This window comes from Trachemys scripta, chromosome 2 (assembly GCF_013100865.1).
Source record: "Trachemys scripta elegans isolate TJP31775 chromosome 2, CAS_Tse_1.0, whole genome shotgun sequence".
Taxonomy (NCBI): domain Eukaryota; kingdom Metazoa; phylum Chordata; order Testudines; family Emydidae; genus Trachemys; species Trachemys scripta.
The window spans coordinates 26316214-26341495 of record NC_048299.1 but is presented as its reverse complement, the minus strand read 5'-3'; the positions used below and the strand labels follow the sequence as shown (position 1 = coordinate 26341495).

The 25282-nt window shown below is 40.8% G+C and overlaps 1 protein-coding gene across 3 annotated transcripts in view; it reads left to right on the top strand.

The window, feature by feature from the left end:
* Positions 1-25282, top strand: part of CCNY (cyclin Y) — a 203751-nt gene that overhangs the window by 157959 nt on the left and 20510 nt on the right. For all 3 annotated transcript variants that reach the window (XM_034760069.1, XM_034760070.1, XM_034760071.1), the window contains exons 5-8: positions 4173-4208; positions 8037-8094; positions 8201-8320; positions 24777-24943. In XM_034760069.1, coding sequence (XP_034615960.1) covers positions 4173-4208; positions 8037-8094; positions 8201-8320; positions 24777-24943 — 381 coding nt within the window. The remainder of the gene's footprint in view (positions 1-4172; positions 4209-8036; positions 8095-8200; positions 8321-24776; positions 24944-25282) is intronic.

The following is a 25282-nucleotide window of genomic DNA, read 5'->3' as shown; positions in this document are numbered from 1 at the left end:
CTGGCTCATCTTCACGTGGATTCTCAGCATAGCTAGGTTACTTATCGTCATCACTAGAAAATTTTGACATTTAGATTGAGTGGAAATGCAGTTGGTGTTTGGAGTATTGTTATTTCCTCTACGCTCTGTACAGTGGAGGAAAAATGGGAGTGTAGATGGTCAAGCACCTTACATTGTTTAGAAGAAAAAAAAAAAAGTTGCTGTTTGAATCCTACTCAGATTCCAGTCATCTGTAGTATCTTTATCTTTGTGTACACACATTTAATGTAAAGTGTGTTAAATCATGCAAAGGTATTTACATAACAGACCAGACATTCAGACTAATGTATAGCACTGGTAGTCACTAACGCATTTTGCATTTCTGTAAAAAGGCAGTTGCACACAAGTTTCACGATGTCTCCTGCACTATTTCTGCCTGTAATAGCCTGTATTGCCTTATGCTTCCCTGTTTTTTTTTTTTTAATTTTTTTAAATTTTTATTAAAAAATAACATTAAAAGAACCAGAGGACAAAGGGGCAGCATATAGGCCACTTCCTGTTCCTAAACGTTACTGAGCTAGGTCCTCGGCCCTTCCTCATTAATTTTTGTGCCACATTAGTAGCGCCAAGGGATTTAGCGCTGCCTCCTGGCAGAACTTGAGGATGCCCCTAGTTTAGAGGAATCCTCAGATGGCATAGGACTGGCTCCCCAGTGAAGGGGAGGAGGTGTGTCAGGGACAGGCGGGGGCAGGGTCAGAGCAGTGTGCATTCTGGTAGTCTGGGCTGGAGGAGTGACTCCTTTAGAGCTATTCTCCACAGTGTAAATAAGAATAGCCCTTATGCTGCTTTAACTTTTTATCAAGAGGCTGGATTGGCCCCTGGCAAAGTCCAGGATTGGATGGGTGGAAAGTTGATAGAAAGCTACTTATGGTCACAAGCCCCTCCTATCCTGAATGCACTGACTGCTGATCTGATCCGATAGATTATTTAAAAACACACCACCATCCTAAATTAAAATATTGATGGATCTGACTTAATCCACCAAAGTTAAGAAATGTAGATTCAGCCCTCGGACTACTTCATAGGTTTCCAAACAGTGGGTGTTTTTCTAGTCTGTGGGGTGATGTTTTGTTACGAAGCCACCCTTTAAGGGCAACAGGTCAGGCTGTGCTTTCAGATATCACATGCCTCTCTACTGAAGTCAAATGGAGTTACATTTATGTTCCTGAGGGCAGAATTTGGGCTGCATTTTTAGTCTTAACTCACAGCTGCCTGAATTTTTTCACATCAAATGATTAATTATCTTTCCCTTTTTTCCCCTCCTGTGGTTGGGTGGACATGTGTTCAGTAAGCAAGGTGCACTGTCCAGGGACTATTTAGTACTTTTTAACATCTCCTTTTTTTAAAAAAAGTTGCAATTTTAGATATAGTCAAGCAATTTAAATCTAGGAATTTGTAATGCATCTGTCACCAATAGCTAAATTCTACATCGCCAAAGCAAAATACAGTTTGCAATATATGACATTCACCTTCATCTGAGCAAAAAAATTTGTATTGTCTACCATGTTCCTATTTTTCAGCTGTTTGTCACCTAGAATAATTTGAAATTCCCCTAAGAGAAACATACAGTATAGCTGCAACCTGGTGTCTTCGCAACATGTGGGATGTCTGACGCATCACAGTTGTCTTATAAATGTTCTGAAGGGAAATTATGAAACAACCGATTAACTTTTTTTAATGGAGCCTGTCATAAATATAAAGGGAAGGGTAACAACCTTTATGTATGCAGTAATATAAAATCCCTCCTGGCCAGAGGTACAGAATCATTTACCTGTAAGGGGTTCATCAGTTCAATTAACCTAGTTGGCTCCTGACCAGAAGGACCAATGGGGAAAGAAGATACTTTCAAATCCAGGGCGGGGGGGAGGGAGGTGGTTTTGTTGGTGCTTTCTTTGTTGGTTCCCTCTCGGGACAGAGAGAGAGAGACCAAGCAGGTAAACCAGCTCCTAACAAGATCCTGAAATGATGCATCTAAAATTACAGAAATTGGAAGGAATAGCAAGGAAATGCGTTAGATTATCTTCTGTTTTAGCTTGTGAATTTTCCCTATGCTAAGAGGTAATTTGTAACTGGGAAGCAGAGTCTGAGAGGAATCCTCTGTATTTTAAATCTTTTTATTTGCCCCGTAAAGTTATCTTCCATCCTGATTTTGCAGGTGTGATTCTTTTACTTTTTTTTTTTTTTTTTTTTTTTTGTTAATAAAATTCTTTTACGAACCTGATTGATTTTCAGAGCCCTAAAAAACAGGGATTTGGTCTGTGCTCACTTTAACCTATTGGTTGGTATATTATTCTCAAGGCCCTCCAGGAAAGGGGGTGAAGGAGCTTGGGGGGATGTTTTGGGGGGAATAGGGCTCCAAGTGGCTCCTGAATGTTTGTTTAAATCACTTGGTGGTGGTAGCAGTACTGTCCAAGGACAAGGAAAGGAATTTGTGCCCTTGGGGAAGTTTTTAACCTAAGCTGGTGAAATATAAGCTTAGGGGGTCTTTCATGTGGATCCCCACATCTGTACCCCAAAGTTCAGAGTGGGGAGGGAACCCTGACATGGTGGCAGCGCGGTGGGCTCATTTTGAACCAGAAGCACTGACCTTAGGATTTTAAAAGGACACTTTTTAGCTGAGAGCAGCTTGAGGTTTTTTACTCTGCCTGAGGGCAGAGTAGTTAAGTTCCTGCAAGAAAATTCACAAGCTAAAACAAAAGATAATCTAACGCATTTCCTTGCTATTACTTACAATTTCTGTAATTTTAGATGTATCATTTCAGGATCTTGTTAGGAGCTGGGTTACCTGTTTGGTCTCTCTTTTGGTCCTGCGAGGGAACCAACAAAAAAAGTACCAACAAAACCTTCCCTCCCTCCTGCCCCCTCCACCCCCCCCACCCTGATTTGAAAGCATCTTCTTTCCCCATTGGTCCTTCTGGACAGGTGCCAACTAGGTTAATTGAACTGATGGACCCCTTACAGGTAAGTGATTCTGTACCTCTGGCCAGGAGGGATTTTATGTTACTGCATACGTAAAGGTTGTTACCCTTCCCTTTATATTTATGACAGAGCCTTTTATATCAGACTCATTAAAAGAAAACACTAGACTAGCATGTAACAATGAATCATTGACAGAACAAATTGTCAATAAATGTGAACAATAAAGTCCCTCTTTATTCCCCTGTTAGTTCTAGTGGCTCCTCAGGATGTTAGAACAAGTAGTTAGATTAGTGGTTCTGCTTTGTCTTTTGATGTTTACCTCCCCCAACTGTGCAGTGGTTCAGTCAGGAGCTGAAAACTGACAAATAATCTGAGGAAGCCATATTTTTCTTGTTCTCGGGAATGAATTTGATCAGTTTGTCATATTTACACACAACTAAAATTTTGAACTGTCTGTGAAGACTTTCATGTTTAATTTTTTAGTTTGACTTTTAAGTAAAGAGCAAATATAAATGCTTGACTGAGAGCAAGAAAAATGCATACTATAATATGTTAAAATAAAATAAGTAACTTGTAAATTGATGCTTAATAATAATAATAAAAAAGAGCTTGGTATTTCAGTAGCTAAATGGGGAGACAGCCAAAACGTAATGGATTTAAAAGTAAAAATCACACAAGCCACTACAGGAGAAGTAATTCATATTAGCTTAGCAGCATTAGCAAAACCACTGATCTACAAATGCAGTTGATAATAGGCTGAAGGTCCATGGAGGAGTTCAGCCAGGGGTCTTACAAAAACTCTTTTATTAATGACTGACCTCTGTTTTACATTCCAGAGAATATCCAATCCTTCTAAGGCCTTATCTTGCATCTTTGAAGTCAATGAGAGTTTTGTCATTGACTTAAATGGGATTAGGCCTTTAAATAGAAGTTATGGTATGGAGTACATGAGATGAGGGGGGAGAAGGAAGACAAAATTTTATGGAAATGTGATTGACTCGATATATGGAGTATGAATGTTCCATATGGCAATTTATCCACAATGAAAAGTGGACATTGTCTGCCGAGCAAAATACTCCTAAATCAGTTTCTACAGTGGTTTTTAGTATCTGGGCTTTGTGCTGTTTTAAATTTGTATAGGGTGTGTGTGTGTAAAATGTATTTATAATCTTAAATTCGGTTCCAAGGCATTAACTCTCTATTTTGCTTTACAGTGTAGCTCTTGCAATATATTACCACATCAAAAACAGGTATGTAAATAATGATTCTCCTATTTTAAAAAATGTTCAGTGTTTCTTTTTTAATTTTTTTCCCCTTAGCTTGTAGCTTCCCCCCACCCTGGATTAAAGAGAGTTCTCTATAGATTATATTGCTTTTGTGGGAATAAATTGACAGTTTTAAAAAATAATATAATAATGCTAAGTGTGGTTCAAATTCATTGTAGTATTAGAAAATGTGGACTTCTGTTTAACAGTTTTACTTACACATACTATGGTCACTTACTAATAAAAAAATTAGTACAAATCTAAACTGTGTCCTGCTGTGGCTTCTGGTTTGCCCTTTATTAAAGGTTGCTTTAGGAACCATTGGGTCAGTGAGTAGTTATGAATTATCAGTAGTGATGTGGCATGAAATAAAAACTCATATATTGTGCAATGGGAATGGCATTATACATAAGTTAGTAGCCTCAGGAGCAAAATTATTCACCAAAGTAAGTGTGCCAATACCAGGTAATGTTTGTTTGGTTTTAGCTTGGGTGTGGTGATTAAAAGGTGATGATTAGGAAGCGGGCGAGAGAGAGATCTAGAAATTAACTATTCACTTCATATTGTTAAAGAGTTTATTTTTGTAAATTGACTATTTTTTAAACAATTCTATTTTCTGAGGGCACCCTTTAAATAATCTTTCCTGAAATTGCTAGAAGGGGTTTTCAGCTTCCCTATTGAAGTTTGTTTTTAAACAGGTCTTTTCATCAGGGGAGGAAATGACTTAGGCTCCAATCCAACAAAACACTTAAAATGTGCTTACATTCAACCATGTGAATAATCTTGTTGACTTCAGTGAGCCTACTCACATGCTTAATGTTAAGGGTGTACCTAAGTGCCTGGGTGGGTCAGAGTCTTACTTAGTGTGGCCCAATTTGCATTGGGATCCACAAGCATTGAAGCTGGTGGGACTCTGTTTGTACAGGTGCGAGGGTCTGCATTAGCAGGTACTTGTGCAGTCTCTACAGGGAAACACTTAAACTAACTTTTTATAAAAGTGCTGTAAAGGCCTGATCCAAAACCCATCAAAGGACTCCATAGACTGCAGTGGGCTTTGGATTGGGATGTAAAAGTGCAAAGTAAACAAACTGGAAAAAATAGATGGGGAGTGGAAATCTTAACTAACTTCTTTCAGTTTATAGTAATCTGACTCTGTTCAGAGTCCCACAGTCTTCAATGAGAGTGTAACTTGTAACTAACTATAGTAGATAACAAGATAAGCATGGGTAAAAGTGTTTATGGGATTGGGGTCTGAGGATCATGTCATGAATGTGATACTTGTAACATTCACCCTTCTTGGTGAGGGTTAGGTGAATAAATGGGGATGGTTGTCTAGGATCACTTCTTTTAAAGTAACACAACCAGACTAAAATATTTTCTGCTCTTGTTTTGATTTTGTACCTAAAGGGTGTCTGTGTCAATAATCTGAGAGCTATGTGCACTGAATATTTTCCTGTTGGGAAGCTTGGCTGCTTCTTTCACTGTTCTAACTGAGAGGTGAATTTATCAAGAAAGAACTGCACTGTCTTCTGTAGATGTGCATTGATACACAACATGTTGTAAATGCGCCCTCTGCTGTACTGTTCAGAAACAGTTCTAGAAGTGAAGCTGTTGAAATCTCTATTACATTTTCTTAAAGAACAGACATGAAAGGACAGTCTATGACTCAAGATTAAAGGGACAATTTGAGGACAGCACTCCGTTGTTCATGCTACTGTAACAGTAATCATTTTTTAAAACTTCAGTTTCCCAGCACCACAACCAAAAGTGAAGCAGCAGTGTATATAGGATTTATCAAAACTTGTCATGGTTGTTGGTTTACAAGCACAGTCCCGCTCCCATAGAAGTCAGTATGAGTCTGACTGTAATGGGAATTGAATCCAGACCCCTGCTTTGTAAGGGAAGAAACTATTTAAGAAACATTTCATTCATTCTTTTTCTCTCCAGCACACCAGATTTACTCAAAACTAAATTACTTTCTAACTTCCCAAACTGTAATCAGGTGTTACAATAACATTTTCAAGAGAGACTATTGATAGATCAGACCAATTCTAACTACATTTTTCCATAGTTAACCCAACTCTGACTGTACTGTTGTAATTGTCATCCCTTCTTCCCCCAATTCCTTTTCTTCATTGTTTGTTGTTCTCTGTTGCATCTTTCATTATATTTAGATTTTTAGCTCTATCAAGCAGGGACTGGGTCTGTCTTGTTTGTGAAGTGCCTAACATGCTTTTGGCTACTACCAGCAGTGGCTGGAGCCCCAGGCCCTTTAAATGGGCACCAGAGCCCCGCTGCTGGAGCCCTGGGGTAGTGACGGCGGGGCTCCAGGGGTTATTTAAAGGGCCGGGGCTCCTGCTGCCTCTACTGCTCTGGGCCCTTTAAATAGCTGCCAGAGCCCCGCCGCCGCTACCCCAGGGCTCCGGGAGCTATTTAAAGGGCCGGGGTGGTAGAAGCAGGGGACTCCTGGGCCCTTTAAATAGCCCCAAGAACCCCGGAGTAGCGACAGGGCTCCGCGGGCTATTTAAAGGGCCCGGGGCTCCCGCTGCCTCTACCGCCCCAGCCCTTTAAATAGCCCCCAGAGCCCTGCTGCCGGAACCCTGGGGTAGCAGCGGCTGGTGGGGGCTCGGGCAGCAATTTAAAGGGCCCAGGGCTTGGCTGCCGCTACTGCCCTGGGCCCTTTAAACTGTTGCCGGAGCCCCCGGCTGCTGCTGCTACCCCGGTGGGGGAGGGCACTTACCAGTACAGGGTGGGCCGGGGCTGGCTCTGAACCCCCCCATCCCTGCCCCTTCCACCTGAGGCTCCGCCCCTTCTGGGGGTCAGAGCCGGCCCCAACCCAGCCCGTACTGGTAAGTCCCTATTTCTACTTTCACCCCTGCCCAGGAGACAAAAATTCCAAATGTTGTTTTCAGTGAAGAAAATGAATGCTTATCTTATCTCATTCTTCTGTTTAACAAAGTACTGAAAGCCAAGCAAATGCTTTCTTGGTAGGCTGCAGCTAAAGCACTGAGGAAGGAGAAAGAGAGAATCCTTTTCTCTTTCCTTTGTAAAACGCTGGAGTTGTAATACCCTTACTCACCACTGATTCCAGTGGACTACATGTGGAGTAAGGTGATACCCTTACTCACACAGTATAAGAATGTGGCCCAAAGTATATATCTTCTTAGCTAATAAGGAACTTTGTGCTGCATGCTAACTTTAGTTACAATAGGCTGAGATATTCATCCCATTTTAAGAAAATGTTTATTCCATGCATTAGTAGGTTGCAAAGCAGAAACCTTTTATTTTCAGGTGCTGGGGCTTAAACCTATGTTGGGCACCAGTTAAATATATTTTGTGATCTCAGATCCCCACTGAACATTCAAGCTATAACTTCCCTGAATGCACACAGTTCAGTATAGATAGGAAGTACATTCAACAGTCTCTGTTCAGGAGAATCCCATGACCAGAATAGCAAGGATGCATCGAATAAAGGTTAAACTGTAATTAGAAAGCCACATGGAGCAAAGTCTTGAGTTTTGACCACTGATGTTGGTAAAACCTCTTTTCTGATCATTAATATTTATTCCAAAATTACACAAAGTTCTTAACTTAAATAAATCAAATATTGTTATTAATGTCTGTGGAGTTGCATCTAGTGTCTTGCTGTTCTTCAGTAAATGGGATTTGGTTGTAATACCAAAGTATAGCCATCTTACAACCAAGATGGCCAGCACAAATAGTACTACAATTAATGATGACTTGTTTTAGCTTGTGAAAGGCATGCACAGTCTTATGCTGGCAGTGAAATTACAGTGTTTCTCTCTTTTTCAGGGACAAAGACGGAAGGATGCTCTTAGATATTTTTGATGAAAACCTTCATCCCCTTTCGGTAAACTCATCTACTTCTTCTTGTCTTTCATGAGACAAAGTCCACTGCCTTTCCCTGTGCCTGTGTTTTTGATTCAGTCACCTGTTTGAAAATATTTCTTCCCCAGAAATCCGAAGTGCCACCAGACTATGACAAACACGACCCAGAGCAGAAACAGATTTACCGCTTTGTTCGGACATTATTCAGTGCTGCTCAACTGACTGCTGAATGTGCCATTGTCACCCTGGTAAGTGTCTGTGAAATGACATCAATCATTCAACAGATCCACCCTTGTTTCTGTGCAGCTGTACAGAGCTGGACGTTGTTAGGAGTTGGTTCTCATCACACTTTGTGTAGAGACTAAGGAAGTTACTTGAGTTATTTGCTTGGAGAATAAATTATTGAAGTTATTACTGAAGTTTTACAGGAGGCTGAATAGCATGTGTCACGGTTAGGTTTACATCTTGCTCACACAGCGTGATAACATTACAGGCCACTAATATAATACTCAGGTGGGGTAAATGTCTTGGACATGTGGGAATTTTAGATACTGAAACCATTTCACTTTGGTCAGGTTTACTGTGTGTCATTATAGCTTCCAGCAAAGACTCTTTGACAACTGTCAGTAGCTTAATGGCATTAGTAAAAGTTATGGATGCACGAGGGCTGCATGAGTGACTGGAGCACGTTGGTGGCTGCTGTTTTTACTTGTCATGTATGTATCTTTGAGGGGCATGTCATATCAGTGAACAATTGAATAGCTAAGGATGAAGTTTATCTACCTAAAAATAGAGTGCTAAAGATGAAGGGCCAGATCCATAGCTGGTTTAAATAGGCATAACTCCATTGACTTCATGGGCTAATGGAGGTAGTCCGATTTCTGCCAGCTGAGAATCTGGCCTGAAATTTCCATCCTACTGACCCTGATGAGTCTCTTCAGGTTTCAGGCACAGTTTTTGCTACATTCTTGGCTCAGGGTTTAAAAAAGCAAACATGCTGGTTATTTTCACCTCTTCAGAGTGAGTTTGTAGGGCAGTTTTTACCAGGTTTATTTTTGGGGGACAGGAGGTGAAATTGGAGAGGCAGAGCCTTGACGTTTGACCCCATTCTTCCTCTTTGACAGGCCCTATAGCTTTGCATCTCTTCAAGCCCTCCCTCCCCCTGATAGAGAATAGCCAGTGGGTTTGGCTCCCTCCAGCGTCTGTCAGCACCATTCTTGCTGGTCAGTAGAAGACATGAATATGGGGAGAGTCGTGCAAGGTTCGCTCCCTACAGCCCTTGCTGTTCTGGGCACATGTGACTTGGACATGGGTATTGGAGTGTCTACTAGTCAACTGCTTGGCCCAGCCACTATCCATAGTTTTATACAATGAGTTTATTGCTCTGTCTCCTAAAGAAATAGTACTTAATTTAAAGAGCTGACTGTCAAATACAATGGAATGATCTTACATGAACTCCTGTTATCCAAATTTACATTCTGTGAGCCATTGTGGAAGAGATTCCTCATTCTAGTTGAAAAGACAGGCGTTTATTATGCATAGCAATAATGTAGCGACTGTGGTTTGCATCAGGCTGTCACAGCACTACTCCATGTTTCCATAGGAATCTTGTTAATGTGGTCACATGGAGGAGAACATACAGTCCTCCATTCCTGTTGTAGAGAAATCATTAAAAATAAAACCCCACAGCTAACTGATTTGATTTTGATCATCAGTTAAATATACCGTTTGAATTATTGACGATTCTTTTGTCTTAATTAACAAGCATCCCTAGTGATTGGAACCTGAGACCTGAACTCAAGTGACTTGGGTTCTGTTCCTGGCTGTGCCACTTACTAGTTGTATGAGTTTGGGCAAGACATTCATGGCCTGATGTTCTGAAGTGCAAAGCACCTGTAATTTCCAATGAACTCAACGGGAGCTGCACATGCTCAGCACTTTTCCAAATCAGACCATTAATCTGCCAGTGTTCCCGTATCCCTGTCTGTAAATATGAGGATAATAAATACCCACTTCTGTAATGTGCTTCCAAACCTTTGGATAAAATGTCTTTTATAAGTATGATGCAATCGTATTTTTAATACCATGTTGTTTATTAGTTAAATATTCTCCCTTCACCTCTGACTTCCATTTCCTCATATGTCACCATTGCCATCAGTGGGGACCTAGAAACAGATCTCTCTGATTGCATGGAAAGTCATCTTCTTTTCTTTTTTTCTTTTTTTTAAACCCTCCTAAGTTGGCTTTGCTGTCACATTACAAACTTTAGCCAAAATCTGCCAAGTGCTTTGAGTTTTGAGATGTTGACTGTGGGTAGAGACCAGCCTCCCCTGCACAAGCCTGCCGTCCGCCACTCATTCCTTCTTCTCGGAGGCTTGCCCGCACTCAGGCAGCATGTCTCTGGGAAAGCGGATCACAATGCATCTTAAGTAAGAGACTCGAATTATGGGGTTTTTAACAGTCCCTCTTTAATATGTCAATATATTATTAAAAACAAACATATACAAAGATCAAAGTAGGTTGGGTGTCTTGAGGTGACTGCACTGCTTCCCCCTTGGCATGCAGGCATACCCTGGCAATGCTGCCTGAGAAGCATGGACAGGTGCAATGGTGGGTTAGATTGTAGTCTATACACCTGATGAAAGAACTAAGTGAAATTAACCCCCAGCCTGTGTCGTAAAAGCTGCTTTCCGGGGTGGGGGGAACAAACTAAACTCTCATTGTAATGCTTCAAGTCAGGAGTGGGCAAACTTTTTGGCCCAAGGGCCACATCTGGATATGGAAATTGTATGGCAGGCCATGAATGCTCTTGAGATTGGGGTGCAGAAAGGGGGTGAGGGCTCCTGCTGGGGGTGTGGGCTCTGTGGTGGGTCCAGAAATGAGGAGTTCAGTGTGCGGGAATGGGTTCCGGGCTGGGGCACAGGGTTGGGGTGTGTGGGGGCACCGGCTGGGGGTGCAGGCTCTGGGGATGAGGGGTTGGGGGTGCAGGAGGGTGCTCCTGGCTGGGACCAAGGGGTTCGGAGGGCAAGAGGGGGATCAGGCTGGGGCAGGGGGTTGGGGCATGGGAGGGGGCCAGGGGTGCAGGCTCCAGGCGGTGCTTACATCAAGCAGCTCCCCGAAGCAGTGGCATGTCTCACCCTCCCGGCTCCTACGTGGAGGCGCGGCCAGGCAGCTCTGCACGCTGCCTCGTCTGCAGGTCCCACCCCTGCAGGTCCCATTGGCTGTGGTTCCTGGCCAATGGGAGCTGCTGGAGCGGCACTTGGAGTGGGGGCAGCATGCAGAGCCCCTTGGCTGCCCCTACGTGTAGGAGCCGGAGGGGGGACATGCCGCTGCTTCCAGGAGCTGCGCGGAGCGGGGCAAGCCCCCGACCCCACTCCCCAACTAGAGCGCTGGAGCGGGGCAAGCCCTGGACCTTGCTCCCCAGTGGGTGCTGAAGAGCCGGATTATAATGTCTGAAGGGCTGGATTCAGCCCCCAGGCCATAGTTTGCCCATCCCTGTTCCAAGTGCTTAATTAAAACATTTCAATTAAAGCCTTTCATATTACAGCAAAACCAATTTATAATGAAACAAAAAGATTTAATTTCCACAAAGCCCTCCAAAGCTGCGAAGAGATTTCTTGTACTGATAGGTGAGGAAATTAATATCCGCGGTTGAGACAGTTAAAATACTAAATTGCATTATTTATGTTCAGAATAACATCACAGAAACTACATTAATTGAAAGAATGAATTTTATTGCTGATTAAAACTCATTTAAATAACATTTTCTGTCTTGGTGAATAGCTGGCTTGTGCTCAAGCTGTGACCTGGCTTTAAGGAAGGAATATTGGGTATATGTTCTCTTCCCTCTCTAGGAGGTACTTCCATCCTTGATGAAACTGAGAGAACGTCATCAGTTTCCACCAAGCAACATTGCTCTCGAGTTTCTATGTTGCTGGTTGGGTGGTTGTGGCATGATCTAGTAAGGTTACTGTTTAATTGGCTAGCTCAGTATAAGTGCTCAGTATTAATATTATCCATAGCTCAAGGAAAACGGAACACTATGTAGGTGTCTTCACTAGTTATATGTTGTCACTTTGTCCTACAAACACAGAAGCAGTCTGATCACTAGAATTGGGGTGGAAGGATGGTCCATTGGATATCAATTCTGTGCTCTGCTGCAGACTTCCTGTGTCACCTTGGGCAAATCACTTAGTTTCTGTGTGCCTCAGTTCCGTATCTGTAAAATGGTGGTGATAGCCCTTCCCTGCCTCTCAGGGCTGCAGTGAGGATAAATACATAAATGATTGTGAGATGCTCAGATAATATGGTAAAAGGGGCCAGATGAGTACCTAAGAGAGCCAAAATTATTATTTTTTAAATTTAGATGAATATAGATACAAAACGATATTTGTTGGTGCCTAGATCACATTCAGCATTTGTACCACGTTCATCTCCACAGTATGCCACAGCGATGAGAGTATTTTAATTACATAAGAGAGTCAATGTTTGCCATATGAAATATATGGATTTAACGAATCCAACCAAATGTTCCCATATTCTCCCTATCCTGGAAACAGTCAGGTTTCCAACAATAGAATAAAGAGAGCACTGCAGCGCGGTAAAGAGAAAGTTCATCCCACCTGCAGTATTTCCTCATAAGGAGAGTCTATTGCTTAGTGATTTACTGTGTCTCTCTATCAGGTATTCCTGCAAGACAGTTTCATTATAATTATAGGGTCTCGGGGGGTGGGGGGGGGGGGCTGTGTATGTACACACATGTGTAGAGAAGAAAAACTTGCCCTCCTGTTACAGGTATTGGTTGCATTTACAGCGAGTATTCCGACTTTTAACTGCCAGTGAAAATTTGTTTAATCTAAAAACATGTGTTTGACTTGCTAAATTGACGCGTGGAGGAGAAGGCTATTTTTCTTTCTGATTATTGATTTTGCTGGGTGTCTGCAAACCATTTTCACCAGATAGGAGTGGATTTTCTTAAAAATAGAAAGGTATCCTTTATGGAGCGGGAAGCCCCATTAGCCATAGTGTGACAGCCCATTGTGAATCACAAAGATGGTAGCTGAGGTAAGAGGAAGGGGAGGAATGTCCCCCCACCATACTACTTAATCTCTCCTAGTGACATGAATTCTACAGCTGTCACAGCCCTATTGAATATCTGACAAACTCAAGATATGAAAACCCTTCCACGTGCTGGCCACCATTCCTCTTGCTAGTGACAATCTTATAAAAGCTGCCCTAGATGCTTATTTAATAAAATCTTGTCATTTAAAAAAGAAAAGTAAATTGCCACAATGCTATTCTTTAGCTTTTGTTTAATTTTGATATCCTATTATGTCCAAAGATTCATGTGGCAGCATAAGGTTATCATCTGACATAAAATCTGCTCCATATTATATATCAATCCTAAATTCACTGTCTAGGAAATTTAAGATCGCTACCTCCCATTTCTTTTTTTGGGCAGTGAGACAAAGCCAAAAAACTCCTCTTGGGCTCAGTTCTCTATCTTCTATACAATATCACATACCTGGTGGTGATTTAAGAAAAAAACCAAAGCAAAACCCGCTGATCTGCGGTAATTCTGCAGTAATGACTACAAATGCTTTTCTTTGGAGCTGTGCACTTTCCTACTAGTAGCATCTGTGACGGTGCATAATTACACAAGAAAACAACATGGAACTGTGTTGACTTCTGCTTCAGTAGAAATATTGCAAAGAAGCAAAATTTAAGAGAGTGGGGGGAATCTATTTTTTTTTTCCCAAAGGAAAAAGGACAAATTCACTCGGGGAATGTGGTTTTATTTTTAGATTTCTGAGTTAATGATCTTGAACTTCCATTCCTTGTGAACCCAGAACTTCCACTTAAGTCAGTGGGAATCCTGGCTGTGTTAAGAAGGAACAGTGAGGCCCAATGTCACAAGGAGAATGGAAAATAAATATCATATAATAGTCTGAGTGTCTTTTAGCTGCATCTTTTTTTCCAAGAGAAATTGGATGAAATTTTGAGGCAAAATCAGAGGTTATGAACACTTGAGTTTCTCCTGATTCACCTAAGGTTTGATGTTAAATATCTGGTGTGTGTGTTAATAATGATAATAATAATAATTAATAATAATAGTTTTTATTTTTGGCCACCTTTTTCAGAGATTTTTGCAGCTAAATACTTCACTACTTTTCACATTTGGTCTCATTTCAAAATTGGACAAGCTTGTATCTCTGCCGGCAGTATCATGCCAGGATATCCTCTTCTACAAAATGAATGGCACCAGGTCTGTCTGGAACATGTTAGGTGCCCAGCTGAGCAAGTGCAGAGCATGAAGTTGTTTTTGGACAGAGTCAGCAGGGAGCTGGCTAATCTCTCAGAACAGAAGCATATGGCAGTTCAGTGGTTGGATTTGAGCCCGTAAGCATCTTTCAGTGCCTAGCAAAAGTTACTTTAGCACCAGTACATACAATAATCTTTCCATGCCAATCCCTTTTCAGTTTCAGACATTGGGATGCACCAAACTTTTGTACTTGTGAAGAAAAAGATGTATTTATTCCTTTCTACTTTGTTGATGTGCATTGGAATGGAAACTGTGCCTTCATGTGGTATGTGGGGGATGATAACATCTAGGCCCAAGTCTCACAACTGAGTGTGTGTGGGCAGATTACTGTGCTCACAGGGACTGCTACTGCAGCAGATTTGGGTCCATACAGGTACAACTGCACACTACCAGCTGCAGGATTGGAACCTTAAACAGCATAGGCTGGACTCTCTTGTCAGGTACACCAGTGTAAATCTAGTGATTCCACTGAAATCAATGAAGTTTCGGTGGTAAAATTCAAATCAGAATCTGACCCACAGCACTGAAAAAACATCATGAGAAGAGGCTTTGTTTCTACCTTTACGATGCTAAAAAGTCCTTCATTTTTCCTTCTTGGTTGATTGTTGGCTGATGAGAAATGAAGGTATGTTTGGCAGAGGCCTTGCTCCTACTGCTGGTATTTTGTCTGAGAATTTTATAACATTCTGATAATGCCAGGTGATTTCCATCAGCTCAGTTAGCCATAGGTTGGCTGCCCACTTGCTCCTTTGTGCTTTCTCTCTCTCTCCAAAAACATTCAAGTATGGCTAACAAGTGACTTTTGTATTAGAAATACGTAATTATTAATTCTGCACATCTGCTACTCTGTTATCTTTTTAAGGTGAGATAGTTAATCAGGGATTTTGTTTTCCCGGTGATAGTCATTGTTGTATAAACTTTTCATATGTAACTAGCCATTTTGACTGGATAGTGAATTTTAAGCAAAGTAAGCAAATTTGTCCCCCGTCTCCAACCCTTTCTGAGTAGTTTACATGGATTGGGTTGGATGATGTATGTAATGGGCATTCTAAATCTACCCTTTATTTGACCCCACATCTCTCAATCAGAAAAGGTATTATCTAGTCTAAAAAAGTACTTCTGCTACAGTTTTCACAATTCCTGGTTTTCACTGTACCCAAATCTGCAATAAATTTGATTTTGACATAATTAATCTCTACTGTTACCACTTCATTGCTCCACTGGGCTCTTGTTTAAGTGGATTGGGATTTCTAAAGTTCTTAGATGAACATTTTTTAACTTGGGCGCCTAGATGCATATTTAGGCGTCTGAGTAAAAGTGGCTTGAAATTATTTTTTTTTTTTCTTTTCTGCAGAGGGACTACAGCAGGTAATACTCAGCACCACTGGAAATTGGCCACTGAATCATTTAGGTGCCTAAATTTTAGGCACCCAGTATTGAAGAATTTTCAGTGGCCTGAGCCCACAAGTTCCTTCAGTTCTTGTTGACTTCAGAAGGCGGTCAGCACTTCACAGGTCTGAGCCTTTTGTGAAGCTTGTTGCAAAATTAAATGCTTTCAGTGCAGAACTGTGCAGGTCAACAGAGTTCTTGCGTTTTGCAGAACAGGAAAGGTATACCAAATTACTCCGAAGAAGTGGGCTGTAGTCCACGAAAGCTTATGCTCTAATAAATTTGTTAGTCTCTAAGGTGCCACAAGTACTCCTGTTCAAATTACTCCTGTTTTCTTACAGCTGCTCTGTCCCTGAAACATCTAATCTGCCACACAACCAACTTGTCTGAATCTTGCCAGTGTTGCAATAGAGATGGCAATTTCAAGTTATTTCTTTTCAGTGCTCCCTACATAGCCTCCGTTTTGTCTGAAGATAAAAACAGCCATTAAAAGTAGAGCTGGTTGGGAACAGAAAATAGTTTCTTCAAAATCAACATTTTCTTTAGGAACATTTCAATTTTTCAACAACAAAAAAAATGTGGTTTTCTATTGGGAAAAATAAAAAAGAAACACTTCATTTTGAGTCAGTTCAACCTGAATTGGAATATTTTGGTTTGTTGAAATTATCTAAAAAGGTTTTATTTTGAGTCAGTTTAACATTAAGCTGCATTTTCCCACTGTGGTGCACTGCTGATGGGACTTGTAGTTCATACTCCTTTCTCTCCTGTGGGCTGGCTGGCTTCCCTTGAGGACATCATCTCCCTTAATACAACATGGTCTCTCCTCTGGCAGTCTGTGTGGTGTATCATGGAAGTCACAGGAGTACATGTGCATCATGGGAGATGTAGTCTGGCCAGGAAGCCTGGCCTGTAAAGGGGAATTGAATATCAAGATCTCGAACCGTAACTCCTCTGAGGCAGTTGCTCATACTGGGGGAAGTGCAGTTAAATGCTGAACTGACTAAAAACAAAGTGTTTGGGGTCAGTTCAGTAAGCCAAAAATATACATTTTGATTTGGGAATATCTAAATGTTTTGTTTGGGCCAGAAAACATTCAGATGAAATGCTTTGATATTTCTGAATAGAATGTGTTTTTCAATATTTCTTTGAACAAAAATTTTGGTATTCAACGTTTTGTCCCAATTTGGGAGGAAAACAAAATTTTAAATATCGGAATTTCCCATGCGATGGTATTCCGAATTTTTCCTAGCTCTCATTCAAAGAAAACAAATCAATACCATCTCAGTTCTAGTCTTCTCTTTCTTCAAAAAGTCTTGCATCCTGTTGGTGGGCTTTGAAGTATGTAATAAATATTATTCAACTATTAGTGTGTCACCAGAAAGGTATTCACAGCAAGGAAAAATCACCTAAGCAGTTTAATTTATGGCTAAAATATTAGGCTGCTAATGTCCTGAGTGTAACCTCCAATCAGATATTTGGTGTAAGTCTGTGAAATGGCCAAGAAAAAGCCAGAATTATTTCTATTCTGACTGAGATTTTAGCTTTAATTCTGTTATTTTATGTTTGTATTATTAAAAATACCCAAAAGTTTGCTTTACAAGAATTTCATTCGTGGTTACAGTGAAATACAAAGATGCCAACTTTTCTACAGGAAAATCTGTTGTATGTAGCTGGGGCTTGACATTATTAATGGACAACTGTAATACAGACATGCAGATAAGGCCAGCTTAGGTGGCAGATATATCAAGAAAGTTTTTGTTTTACTATAAAGACCAGTGCTTCTGAGTTTGGGGGCACGGCATATTTCAAAGTAAGAATTTTTTTCAAATGAGCATTACTTAAGATTTTCCAGAGCAGAGCATTCAAGTAACCAAAATATGTAAACAAGGTTTCTTTTAAGGATTGAAGTGCAGTTAGTGTTTAAAGGAAAAATAATATGTGTGTGTGGCGGGGGTCCGACCTCTTTTGCAGTCTCAGATAATAAAAGCAAAGCCATATCTTCTTTGGCCAAGGGCCACCAACATTTTCTATCCTATGGTGTTTGTTTAAATAAGAACTGAGCTCACTGTATGGCAGTCTTGTTGCCAATCAACCTGAGAGCCAAATTGTAGACTCTATAATCATGCTTGTTGGAGTCTTACAGCCACACTAGTAATGATTATCATTGGGTAAAGATGGGTTTTGGAGGTTCTGGAAATACTGAGAGGAATGGGGAAGTGAACTAGGGTAGGTAAGTACTTTTAGTTTTTAGAATCTAGCTCTGTGAATGTTTAGCTAGGGAAGCATTGTGGACTTTCATCTGCATAAACCTAGTGTCAGAAAGACGAGTCTCTAGGGATCAATTACATGGAAATCAAGTGCTATTCCAGAATGTCTGCAATCTGTTAAGGCTATTTCTAAAGATGGATCAAACTATTTTAAGTGGGTGAAGGTAATTCATGGCATTTAACTCGTGGCTTCTGGACACCATACTTGGTAATTATATTGTATTACTTATGGTTCTGTAACAGAAAAATCTACTGAGATAGTCACGTGGAGATGAGTCTTCAATAAAGATGACAGATTGCTTCTCCTGAGTCTTTCAGGTACAGATTCATTTCCTCCAGTATTCAGATTAGTACATTTTATAACATACTTCCCTAAGATGATCTTTTAAAATTCAGGTTATTAGTCACCTTTATAGCAACTGATCCTAAAGACAGGAAAATAGAGAGGGTATATTATTTTTGTATGTTAAGAAAGAAGGACATCTAGAACATGAGTTTAGCAATGACAATATGAAAGCACAATATAAATCTTAGGTCTATATGATACAAAATTGTATTGAAATTAGTGAGAAGATCTGTGTTTACCCGAGTGCTAAATGTTCAGAGACTTAGCTGCACAAATGACGTGACTACTAACGGGAATTGCACAAGTAAATACCCAGGTTTTTTTTTTTTCTTGAGCCCAGAGCCATTTCCTGGCTTGTGCCAGCGGAAGCCAAGTTTTGGTCCCTCGCTGCCAGTGAATCTGCTTAAAATTAGGGATACAATGGTGATAATCACCCAAAAGCCTTGCTCTGTAAATGGGCCCAGAGCCAGCTGGAACAGTTCCAAAAGTTGGTGCTGATTTAGCATCTCTCCCCAGGAGCTTCCACTAGCCAGAACATTGCATTGTGTCTCCTCAGCTACACAGGCTACCACGAGAACATCAGACCTATTCTCTAATTTCTACACTGACTTCCTGTACAATATTGAGTCAAGTTCAAAGTCTTGATCCTTATTTTCAAGGCGCTTCATGGTCTGGGCCCAGCATACTAAGAGATGGCCTGAAGCACTGGGATGAAGACCATAGCCCACAGCTCCGTTCCTCTGGCACAATTTAACTATCATAAGGGTAAAGCCCATCTGTGCCGGAGACGGGGAACTGGTCTGAGACTGTGGAAGGAACTCCTGCAGAAGCTAAGGACCATTAGAAACCTTCCAAGTGCCAGGCACACTCCTTAGACCTGCCTTCTCTAATGTAAGTGCATAACAGCATGTACATTTAAAAAAACAAAATCCCACCAAAACAGAGCTCTAAGCTGCGCACACAGTTCTCCTATTGGAGAGAGGATAAGAACCAACCAAACAGGACAGATTGCTTAATGGGTTACTAGACGGTGCTTGAATACTATGGTGATGAAGGTAGTATAAGAATAAAATAGTGTTCTCTGGAGTCCTAACTTGATTCTAAAGCTGCAGGCCCCCAGGAAAGGGTGCTGGCCATGCCGCCTTCCCCAAGGAGAATTACCCCTCCATCCTAAATGTGCTCTTATTTACATTAGCCTGTTATTTCTAGTCTATATTCCCTGTATCCTAAATAATTCTTCTTTCTTCTTGGTGTTTACACTCTTCAAATACCTGTGTCTCATGTCCTTAATCTTCTTTGAGCCAAGCTATACATATTTAGCTCTTCTAATATTTCCTCCCCTCTCCCATTTTCCAGTTTGCTTGGCAGGATTCAGGAGGAGAAATGATCAGGTATAAGCCAAACATAAATATTGTACCAAGAAGCAATAATCAATATTACAACTTTCCCACCCCCCAAAAAGGCTGTCTCCCTCATATAAAGGCCAGAGAAAGGGTGGCCTCTTCTTATAGAGAGTCAGATGCCATGTTGGTAATTCAGTTGCTAGATAATCCGCCTCTGAGGTAAATTCGTTCTTTGTTTACTCTTGAATCCCTCTTATTCTCCTATGTGTCATCGAGAGAGGTGGCTGTTTGTTCCATCACTGTGGGGTGATGGAAAACCACCAGTATCACCCTTCTATAAACAGAAATACAATTTTATGTCTTTCTGAATGTTTCATGTCATTAAGTCATTGCAATATCCATATTTATGTTACAATTATTTTCAGTCCATGTTTTTTTTCAGTACCTATCAATGAGTTTATTTAAAGGTTATGTAGGAAGATACTATAGGGATGTTAAAAGATTGTGTGAAAATTAATGTAGCACCTAAAAGAATCGTGCAGTAGCTTTTATTGTCTATGTACTGTACTAATATGCAAAAATAAATGTGTCGTCAGACGTCACCGGTGTGGTGCTCTGCTCTGTCCAATGTTGATAACAGTGTGCGTGTGTTCCCTCTGCGTGCTGCCCCGGCTCTGCGCAGATCGCTGACACAGCAGACCCCGAGAGAACCCCCAATGACCACAGACTCCGATAAGGTACAAAGCCACGCAACCAGGTTTATTGTCAAACAAAGCACAGTAATAGTTTCCCCACAGACTCTACCGGACATACTATGAATATGTGCCCCCTGACAATGGACGCAGCTCAGTCAGTGGCGGGACTCTCCACTGCCTCCTAGGCTGGACAAAGACATCCACTCAGGGATCCATTCTTATACACAGGTACAAACATGTTACACATCACTTCTGATGCATTGAGGTACAGCCCCTCTGAATGTTGGGGCGCTGCCTCTCTCCTGGTACATGTTGGTTTGAACCAACAAGTCTATCCATTATATTATCCTTTTGACTCTTTTAGGATGAGTCAGCCTATTCCTCCTCATCTCCTAGACAAATTGGAGGATTGGGCCAAAAGAAATCTGATGAGGTTCAACAAGGACAAGTGCAGAGCTCTGCACTTAGGAAGGAAGAATCCCATGCACCGCTACAGGCTGGGGACCGACTGGCTAAGCAGCAGTTCTGCAGAAAAGGACCTGGGGATTACAGTGGATGAGAAGCTGGATATGAGTCAGCAGTGTGCCCTTGTTCCTAGAAGGCCAACGGCTTATTGGGCTGTATTAGTAGGAGCATTGCCAGGAGATCAAGGGAATTGATTATTCCACTCTATTCGGCAGTGGTGAGGCCCTAGTCTCTGTTTGTCAGAGGGTGGAGATGGATGGTAGGAGAGAGATCACTTGATCATTACCTGTTAGGTTCGCTCTCTCTGGGGCACCTGGCATCGGCCACTGTAGTAGACAGGATACTGGGCTAGATGGACCTTTGGTCTGACCCAGTACAGCCATTCTTATGTTCTTATGTTCACACCTGGAGTATTGCTTCCAGTTTTGGTCCCCCCACTACAGAATGGATGTGGACAAATTGGAGAGAGCCCTGCGGAGGGCAACAAAAATGATTATGGGGCTGGGGCACATGACTTACGAGGAAAGGCTGAGGGAACTGTAGTTATTTAGGCTGCAGAAGAGAAGAGTTAGGGGGGATTTGATAGTAGCTTTCAGTAATTCAATAACCTGAAGGGGGGTTCCAAAGAGGATGGAGCTAGGCTGTTCTCAGTGGTGGCAGATGACAGAACAAGAAGCAATGGTCTCAAGTTGCAGTGGGGGAGGTCTAGGTTGGATATTAGGAAACACTATTTCACTGGAAAGGTAGGGAAGCACTGAAATGGGTTACCTAGGGAGGTGGTGGAATCTCCATCCTTGGAGGTTTTTAAGGCGTGGCTTGACAAAGCCTGGGCTTGGATGATTTACTTGGTGTTGGTCCTGCTTTGAGTAGGGGATTGGACTAGATGACCTCCTGAGGTCTCTTCCACTCTAATATTCTATGATTCTATGATCTCTGTGGAATGTATTCGTACCGGAATGTTCTGGTGCCATCCTGGAAATGTTTATCCTATTAGTACTTGATACCCTTTAGATATGTGTATATGTCCAATTAGCAGCCTTCTTCTTCCCAACTTTTGTGAGCAGGGCCTGCCTCTGGCTCACAGCTTAACTTTGCTTTACTTTAGTTCAGGCCTCAGACCAGGCCTCTGATACCAAGGGTTTGTTTCAGGGCCTCATCTCACTACAAAAATCATTATCATTCCTCTGTAATATCCTAACTCAGATCATCTAAAAACTAACGGTAGGGGGCTCAAATATGCTTGCTCGTCCAGGGTGCTAAAATGCCTACTTACAGATCTGTCATTTTCCTTGCTCTTCTCTCAATTCCCTCCAGTTTGTCAATGCTTTTCTGCTTCTACCCAGAACTGAATACAATATCGCGGTTGTGATCAAACTAGAGCTGTATAGAGAGGGACTGTTACATCCCTGTTAGATGTGATATGATATGACTGTCTATATGAAGCTCAAAATGGTATTAGTTGAATTTCCTGCCGTCTCTAATATATTGTTCACCATCACAGTGGAGAGCAAGTGTAACTCTAGTGACTTCAGTGGAGCTGCCCCATTTTACAACACAGCTGAGTTTGGCTCTAGGTCCCTTTGGCATTACAGTTTTCATAAGTTTCTCCCTCCCACTGAATATCTGTCCGTGTTTTGGGATTATTTTTCTCCTAATGCGTTACTTTGTATTTTCCTGAAATTCAGTCTCCTGTTTAACCCAGCTCACAACAGGACATTCCTGTTGGTTGTGACTTGTTCGAACCTGTAAGCAGATTCGCAGTCTGCATTGTGAACAACTGCAGTTGTGTAACACTCTTTACGCTGGCAGTTCATGAAGTGGCAGATTGAGTTTAAATTGGCACCATTGAATGGTTTGGGCTCTGGCTACATGTGAAATATTTTTCACCACCTTTTCAGAGATGCCATCACTGGAAGTTGGTTTTAGCAGGTTGATAGTCATATTGGTGGGCCCTGGAGTGTTGAAATTATTCCTCTTCAACATCCAGATCAGTCCTCTCTCTTCACTTTTACTTTTCTGGCCACATCTCTTTCCTAGTGTTGGATTTGCCACCTTTTTTGTATAATTTTCAGTGAGTGTTTGTTATTCTCTTAAAATGTGATTTTAATTATAGTATTTATTTTCATATAGTACCTGGAGTGCTTACATGAGCAGAGCTCCAAAAACAAATTTTTATTTATAATTGTGTTATTTTTAAAAGATGCAATAAAGACAAATACATGAATTAATCAGTTCTGAGATCACAGGACCTCGTGTTATGCTGAAACGTAGTTGCTTCTTTCAGTCTTTCTAAACAGCAACAAACAATATTGAATGTTGATTATTATGTATATTTCTTTTATGTCAAATTGTAAATACAGTAATCTGAGATGATTAAAAATTTCACCACAGTAAGGGTCAGGTGCTCTCCCTATTTCATGTCTGTGCAGTTACAGGAGTAATACCAGCCTTTGTGCTTATTTGTAAACAATGATTTTCCATGGATTCCCGTTTCCTTGCAATTGGGTGTTAGCAGGCAGTTAGAAAACCAGTCATGTGTCTGTGAGGTAGGTGTTCAGTCTTTCAAAATGAATCCCTAACCAAAAAATCAATGAGTGAGGTGGAAAAGTCAAAGTTCTCTGGCTTCAGTGAATTAGCTTTATGTGCAGTCTGAAGTTATGTCCATTGGCCAAACCTTTTGTGTTACCTGAATGGAAATAATACTACCTGACACATAAGGTGCATGATAGTCAATCTCCAAATGTTAGGGTTATATTTAGTGAGTGAATTTGGCATGAAGTATTATAGTAAACAAATATTGTCTTCCATTTAAACCTAAACTTGTACTCATGCACTTAGGAATTAGACATGCACAAAACTTACACACAACAGAGTAGGTTTCAAACTCAGCAAATGATAGCTAAAGATTAAAAGCCCAACCATCTCCATCACCACATGCTGATTTAAGGATCTTGTGAGGTCCAGCTTCACATTTCTAGGTCCTTGCTGTTCTTGGTATCACTTAAATCTCTAGAGTTTCTTATTTTCTGAAGAAGTTAACGTTACCCGTGATGCCCTACAAATCCTTATTGTTTTGTGTAGCATGTTTATTATTTTTCATTTTTTGTGTTTGATATAGTGTAAAAAATAACCAAAGTGTTTATTAGAAGGTTTGGAAATAATCTCTGATCAACAGAAGAAATGTATGAAACCCTTTCACATGAGAGAAAGGAAAAATCCTTTCACTGAGACTGTATCTTATCTTTCTCCCTGGTGACAGTGGCATAGTTATAACGTATGGGACACTGTAGGCATATATAGATTCAGAATCCTTTTAAAACAATATGTTTTAAACAGGACAATTAGGATTTCACCATACTCAAGGTGCAAATAAGATTCTTAAGTGCAGACCAATGTAACAGAGGCGTTCTGTGTAATTTTCATCACATGTAACTGTTTTTATAAGTGTATATTGCTTGATAACTGATTCTCCGGGATTACACCCATGACTTAAATTGTTCTACAACTGTCAGTGCACAGCATTGTTAGCCTGCCCTTGTTTTTTTCACTATTATGTCAAAAGGCATTCAAATGCTGATTAATATGAGTGGATTCATTAAAGACAATTGCAAACTCTGCTAAAATTTTGTTTTCTTGTGCTAAGATTAAGATCAGAAAGGAAAGAAGTCATAACCAAAACATAGATTGACCAGATCCAACCTTTAATTTGGTTTTGTATGAATGGATTAAACCCTTCTTTCCTTTCCAAAACAAACTTGACGGGATTAGATCATTGAGTTAAAATAGGTGGAATGGGTTGTTTAGAATACATTTTTTCCCTAATATTTCTATTAAGTAGAAGAATATACTAAGTTTTGGTTATAACATGTCTTCCCAGGTATATCTTGAAAGACTGTTAACTTACGCAGAGATAGATATTTGTCCAGCAAACTGGAAGCGAATTGTACTGGGTGCAATTCTACTGGCATCCAAAGTTTGGGACGACCAGGCAGTGTGGAATGTGGATTACTGCCAGATCCTGAAAGATATCACAGTTGAGGACATGTGAGTTCCATATGTTTTATCTCAGTCTGCGGATGCCGAGAATTTTGTATGCATATGTGTTTGATGTTTCTTATACTCCCTAACAGACTTTATTATGTAAAGTTAGTGCACTCCAGATTATATCTAGAGACATGGAATGTTAACAGATTCTGATGAATTTATTGGGACCGTAAATGCAACTATGCCTGTTGCTGATTGCTCTGTGGGATTGTAGCATTTTTTGAAATTGTGTGTACTGCAATTTTTTTTGCAATTTATTGTTATAGTAAAACAGAATTGTTACACGCTGTTTTAAAAATATACGTTACTACTGGAGTGTTTGTTAGTGCAAGAGTGGCA